Here is a 7,292-nt window from a genome sequence, read left to right as displayed (position 1 = left end):
AATGCAATTATTAATATGATAGATTTTCTAAATTAATATGATAAAATATTAAATTTTCATAGTTTATATATTTTATTAATTTGTTTGTCCTTATGACATGTTTTAAGGTTTTATCATGTTTTTTTTGGTTAGATGAGCAGCATGAAATCAGTTTGGAGGTTTCGTTTTATTGATTGTTGGCCATGAGGAATCTAAAGCAAACTATGGGAATTCTGAATCTCAAAGAAGACTCTTGACGATCGAAAGCTACCTTATGTATATCTCGGATGAATCGAATCGTGTCTTCGATTTCTTTGATAAAATCTGGTCCAACCAGCATTCCCTTGCTAAGTTTAGTCCAACACACAAAAAAGTGTTATATTTGTATCCATATAACACCTCAAACGGAACCATTTAAATATTTGATTAATAATTATTATTCTAGTAAAAGATTGTCTTCTCAACTATCCTCAAACACGATGATACAACATCAATAAATATCCTTCCAGATCTGAATAACTTTTTCGGGCTAACTACCAATTTGATGATTGTAAGCAGTGTCAAAATTTAACAAAGAACCCAAAATCGCACACCATGAAGTGAAATGGAATCATTATCAGACATAATCAAAATCGCACACCATGAAGCCTAAGAATTCCCTCAATGTAAAACTAAGTCATTCTCATGGGGATGATATCCATACGTATCGATAAGAAATGCACGATCTTATTTAATTGATATACAATCACCTAAACGGTATCATCCTTACATCAAGTCATCAACAATCCTGTCACAAAGTCTATTATCACTCGATCTCATTTTCACTGTGGAATTTGAATAGGTTAGAAATGAAAGAACTTGATGTTCAGTCTTAATTTGTTGACAAGCCAAACATCTAGATATAAACTTGGATATATCCCTCTTCATACATTGCCATTAATACAGTAAAACGAAGTTCTTGATACATTTTATTACTCCCAAGATGCACAACAAATGAGATGCAATGAGCCTCTCGAAGAATCATATCCCTTAATTGGGAATCAAAGGACATAGACAATTGATCTCTGAAGTAAAATACTTCACAATTTCATACCTAAACTTTCATTTGTTTTAAAACAATACTTAATATTTACTTTTTGTTTCATTTTAGTACCATGTCGTTAAAAATTTAAAGGAACTACTACACGTGGTATTTCTTTATGGGTAAATTACATCATTCATGACTTAATTATCTTCTCACTCCTATTTTGATCACTAAAATTTAAAAAATTTCAATTTAACTACTCAAATTTCAAATTGCTCATGCTTTAATCATTTATAATTTATTTTTTTAATAATTTTTGTGACATTTATTATTATTATTTAATTAAAAAATATAAGAGTAATTAAATTAGGAGTAATTTGAAAGTTAAGTAATTAAATTAAAAAATTAAACTTCAGTGACCAAAATAGGAGTGAGAAGATTTAAGTGATGAATGATGTAATTTACCCATAAAAAAATACCATGTTGTAACAGTTCCGCTAAGTTTTAAACGACAAGTCACCAAAACGAAATAAAAAGTAAACATTAGGTATGATTTTGAAACAAGTGAAAGTTTAAGTACTAAAACGAAACAAGTGAAAGTTTAAGTACTAAAACGAAATAAGTGAAAGTTTAAGTACTAAAACGAAATAAAACTGATAGTTTAAGTACTAAACATGTGATTTACCCTTTTATTATTGATGATAAAAAATTCATTTATTTTTCTTTCACTATAATCAAGATGGGTGATATGATAAGTAGAGCAGTGTTTAATAAATAAAACCATTCCATCATCAATATTTAAAAAATAATAAAAATAAAATTATTTAATCAAAAGAATAATGTAATCATAAATTAACTAACTAAAATTAATCCTTACATAACATTAAGAAAATAAAATTTCTCGTAAATTTTTGTATCTTTTCCTCCGAATATTCAAATGAAGAACTAATCATTTTTGGTACAAAATTACGACTTCAATAGAAGATTGTACTGATAATGTATTAAAACATGGAGAAATCCACAAACTCTACTCGATCGTTGAGGTCTCTCTATTGTTTCGATCAGCAGATAGTAATATCAGGGACGTGAGCAATCTTAGGCCAGTCTTCACCAGTTTCTTCCATGCATCTTTCGTCTAATTTTGGACACTCTGTGATCGTCAACTCTTCGAGTTCAGTGAGGTGTTGCATCCCTTCTGGTAGAGACGACAACTCTGGCAATCTCCATCCTTCTGTTCTTGATTTGACTGGAAAATTAGTGTTCGCAGATGGCCCATGTTATTGGGCAATAGAGAGGCACCCTGCCCTGACAAGTCAAAATATAAATGTTGAACATTACCAGTCGAACTAACATCATTTTGTGCCACTGATAGTGCAAGATCGTGTACTAAATCACGCATTTTGAAGCTGAACGTAAAAATCCCATCTTCAAGTTGTTGGAAGAAAGATCTTGACCATAACTCGTGTATATACCGATTCCCAATATCTTCTAGCTCCTCATTTTTGTTTGAACATTGCACAAGCCCATTTGCCATCCACATTGAGATCAATATCAAACTATCAAATTCAAAATCTTTAAGAAAAACTGAGCAGAAGGCAAAACATTGCTTTAAATACCAAGGCAAGTGATCATAACTTAATTTGAGAGCAGGCAAAATGTCATTTTCCTTTTGTTCCAGCTCCCATAACTCGCTATCTCTCACAACTTTCCAATCATATTCTAACCTGGTTGAACAAAGTAGGCCACCTAAAGTCTTCACAGCCAAAGCAACCCCTTTGCATTTCAGAACAATTTCTTTCCCAATTCTCACAAGATTTTTGTGTTGTTTCTCTTCACCTTCTTTGAATGCAAGTTTAATAAACAAAGACAAACAATTATCGTCAGAGAGATGCTCTAAATCATAGTGAGAGGTCGTGCCTGTGATTGTAGCCACTCTGTGACTACAAGTTGTGACAATTATTTTACTCCCCTGAGCAACCCCACACATTGTTGGATATATAAACTACAAAATTACACCATTAGCACTGACTGAAAATATGAACAGTAATTAAAAGGAATAAATTCGTAAATCGTGTCGTGATAAAAACCACTGCTTTAAAAACGAATTCGTCCCGATGTGTGTAATCGCTGCAGTAGGCGGACCGTCCCCCGAGGTTAGCACGGTCGTTCCGAATTCCGTACACCCGAAATCGGAGTGGACTGCTGGTGGTATTGCTCTTGTGATTGGAAAGCACTCAGAGAAAACTCACAGAGAGAACTGTAGAAAACACTTTTGTAAGTGAATTGTGAATGTTTGAGAGTGAGTTGAGAAGCTGAATATAGCTCTCTAAAAAGAAACACTAAATATGCATCTGTTGCTCTTCAGCATCCACCAACACAGCTTGGATAGCCATTAGCACGTCCTTAAGCTTTTCGAGCTCGTCTTGGACACCCCAGATGGAGCAAAGTTCCTGGAATGCAGCACTGCTCAGTTTGGCCAATACGGTTGCTGCTACTTCGACTGCTAAAGCGTCGGACATGTTTGAGGTGATGGGAAAAAGGGTTGTTGGAGATTATAGCTAAAGTGAAGTTTAAAGCTTATTGTTTGATCTGCAATTGTGGGTAGAGGAAGCAGAACCTGTATTATTATCAGATCTATTATAAACAATGAGGGTTGACATTGAGCACCAATGGCGGAAGATTAGTGGGGCCTATGAGTAAATTACGTATTTAGTTCTTAAAATATTAGTTTTGTTATGTTTTAATACTTAAATTTAATTTTTGAAAATCATATCAAACATTTAGTTTACGTTTTAATTTGGTACTCATCGTTAAAACCTTAGCGGCAGAGATGACATGGAATTATTTTCCTTTTCTCGATATTCAACACATTTTGTAACGTAAATTTCATGTCATCGATGCCGTTAAGTTTTTAACAGCCGATACCAAATTAAAACCTAAACTAAACGCTAGATATGATTTAAAAAATAAAATTTAGGTATTAAAACGAAATAAAATTGATAGTTTAGATACTAAACATATAATTTATCCTTAAATTATTAAGTTAAAAATGTGTATAATAAATTATTAAATATGATTTTTCTAAAAAAATGTGTATACTACTTTAGCTTTTGAAAATCACTTGAATATCATTTACTAAAAAGAGTTAACATCTATTTTTTATATTATTATTTTTTTTAAATAAATGAAAATTCATTTTTCTTTGATATTTCTATTTTAAGATACAAAAAAGTTTCTCGTATTTTTCTATGTTTAATTGTTCATCATCTTTGAGTTAAAGATTTCAACCAAGTTATCAAATATTTCATTTAGGTTGAAAGTAATTTTCTTTTTAAATATTTTCAGTTTAATTTATATTTATAATTTTATTTCAAATATTTATATTCATTATATCGTTTAAAATTTTTCATCTATAAAAATAACAACTTAGACACGCACATATATATTAAAATGCCTCTGAATATCTTGATTATATAAATATAAATGTAAAATACAAAATTTATTCATTAAATTTGTAAATTATGTGAATATCTTATAAAATTATATTGATATATTTTTATGATTATATGTTATAAGTTGGGTGAAATCAAATAAAAAATAGATGAATTTTATTTCTTTGAATTTTTATGTGAATGGATGAATTTTAATGATTTATAAAATATTCGTTTAATAATATGATATTGTAATATACAACTTACATTAATAAAAATATTAAAATATTTTAATTAATACATGAAAAAAAATTAAATGGCCTCCCAACCTATAATGTTGAGTTTCACCACTGTTGAGCACGTCTTCGAATATTCTAAAATAGACCCAATAAAATAAGCTTCTCATAGGCTTCCTTCAATGTCAGCTATCTTGACACTCGGTATACTTTATCACTTGCACAACATTATTAATACGAATTAAAATATAATTACGATACAAACACTAGCTACGGCTAGTTTACAAACACAACTCCACTATCAAAGTTTTACTAAGCTTCACTATCTCTTGATTTTTTTCTTTTCACTCATGTACATATATCCTATTTAAACTAAGCTAAGTACATATATATAGTAGTAGATTAGTCGCCTCAAAAATTTCGTGTATTGTCTGCAAGTATTGTCGCCATTGTACATCCTTGCCGTGCTCAAATTCCATGTTCATTTTCTTGCCACGTTGCCTCCATTAATTCATTCTCAATTTTGAATCCTTAAGCTGCCGCCAAATGTTAATTGTTTGCTGCCACTTCATTCTCTTAATTGTTAAGTTCTTTGTGTTGATAATGTGATTAAATTTCCAGGTTGTGTTGCCACACAACTTCATATTCACTTGACATATATGGTTATCCATATGGCTCTCCAAGTGGACATTTCTTAATCCACTATTTTGATTCAAGCTTTGTCGACATTAATGGAAAAGCATGTTTGATTTCTAACACTCCCCTCAAACCTGATTTTCCATTCTAAGTTTTTTCTTCTTGTCATCTATGACTGATTCTTCATTTGTTATGAGAGTACTCTTCGCAAGTAGACTGAAAAGTGAGACATTTTGTAATTCATAATCATTGTACCTTTCTGGTATCATTCTCTCCCTTATAGATCTTTGAACTTCTATTGGAGGTACTTCATAACTTTCTATTATGTTGCTACCACCACTGCTACTTCTTGATGACGATGGTGCATTTTGTTGAGAACCTTGATCATCATTTTATTCATCTTGAATGATAAGATCGTCATCATCTTTATCTTCTTTAAATAATATTCCTTCAAATTTCTTTCATTCTTTACTCCATTTAACATTATACTTCATGGAACTCGACATCTCTTGAAATTATTACCTTCTTAGTAAGAGGATTATATAGTCTGTAGGCTTTACTTCTTTCATCATAACCGATGAAAATACATTTTTCTCCTCTATCATCAAGCTTCTTTTTGGTCTACTCAGGAACATGGGCGTATGCGAAGCACCCGAAAATCTTGAGATGTCCAATTCTTGGTTTCTGACCATTACATGCTTCATTTGACATCATATACTTCACACTTTTGTTTAAACATCGATTTAACAAATAAATTGCACAACATACTGCTTCGGCCCATAAATTTTTCGGTAGATGTTTATTTTTTTATCATGCTTCTTGCCATGTCAAGGATTGTACGATTATTTCTTCATGCTACTTCATTTTGTTAGGGTGTGTATCTAACTGTCAGCTGATGGATGATGCCATACTCTTTATAGAAATCCTCAAATAAATTTGATGTATACTTGCCTCCTCTATCTGATTTGAGTATTTTTAAATATTGACCACTTTGTTTTTCTGCCATTGCTTTAAATATTTCAATTTTTCCAAAGCTTCTGATTTTTTTTTCAATATATAAATCCAACATTTTCTGCTAAAATCATCAATAAAAGTTAGATAATACCTATTATCGCTAAGCGATGGTATGTCAAAAGGACCGACTATATTTGTGTGTACTATCTCCAAAGGTCTTCGGGCTTGCACGATCTGTCAACTTCAAAACTTTGTATGTGTTGCTTTCCTTTAATGCAAGCCTCACATAGTTGATTTAGAGGATTGATTTTTGGCACCTTTCACCAAATTTTCCTTTGATAACTTCAAGCCCGAAAAACCAAGATGCCCATATCGTAAATGTCATAACCATGAATCATCTTTGATTGCAATCTTCATGCACTTGACTTCTACTGACTCAATATCAATAGTAAAGAGACGATTTCAAGTCATATATATTTGGGCAATCAATTCTCCATATTTATTTTTGATGGAAAGCGAGCAATTCTTCATCTCCACTTCGTATCCTTTTTCAAGAAGCTATCAAAGGCTAATGATATTGCTTTTCAAAGCTCGTACATAATACACATCTGAGATGTATTTCTTTTCACCATTTCTCTGAGTAATCACGACTTCACATTTTCCTTTGAGTTCTGCGTGCGAGTCATCTCCAAATGTTACTCCACCATGGATTGTTTCTTCTAACTTCACAAACAGCTCATTTCGGCCACACATGTGGTTGTTGGCACAATTGTCTAGATACTAAATTTTTTTCTTGAATTCTTCATTTCCTTTGTAAGTAAGAAATACATGAGATTTTTTTTAATTTTCTCTTCTTCAAATTATGCTATGTTATTGCTTTCTTCCTACCTAGGGGTTGATCGACACTCATAACTATAGTGATCCAACTTTCCTGATAATGGGTAATTTTTACTTGTTTGAGTAGTGTCATATGATCGACCACCATGTCCTCGTGTTCCTCATATGCCTTTGTATCTTCTACGATAACCACCA

The 7,292-nt window shown here is 31.6% G+C and overlaps 1 protein-coding gene across 1 annotated transcript; it reads right to left on the bottom strand.

Moving 5' to 3' along the window:
* Positions 1-2,064: 2,064 nt before the first annotated feature.
* On the bottom strand, positions 2,065-2,990 carry LOC120163100 (putative disease resistance protein RGA4). Its single transcript, XM_039173111.1, has 2 exons — positions 2,342-2,990; positions 2,065-2,249 (listed from the first exon to the last, which is right to left on the bottom strand). Exons 1-2 carry the CDS (start codon positions 2,988-2,990, stop codon positions 2,065-2,067), a joined length of 834 nt encoding a protein of 277 aa, XP_039029042.1.
* Positions 2,991-7,292: the final 4,302 nt, after the last annotated feature.

This window comes from Hibiscus syriacus, unplaced genomic scaffold (assembly GCF_006381635.1).
Source record: "Hibiscus syriacus cultivar Baekdansim isolate YM2019G1 unplaced genomic scaffold, ASM638163v2 tig00111427_pilon, whole genome shotgun sequence".
Classification (NCBI taxonomy): domain Eukaryota; kingdom Viridiplantae; phylum Streptophyta; class Magnoliopsida; order Malvales; family Malvaceae; genus Hibiscus; species Hibiscus syriacus.
This window is presented reverse-complemented; position numbering and strand designations above follow the sequence as displayed.

Coding starts and splice junctions, on each gene's coding strand:
- LOC120163100 (XM_039173111.1), bottom strand. CDS start 2,990: ATGTGTGGGGTTGCTCAGGGGAGTAAAATAATTGTCACAACTTGTAGT. Junction 2,250..2,341: donor AAATGATGTTAGTTCGACTG/GTAATGTTCAAC, acceptor CTAATTTTCCAG/TCAAATCAAGAACAGAAGGA.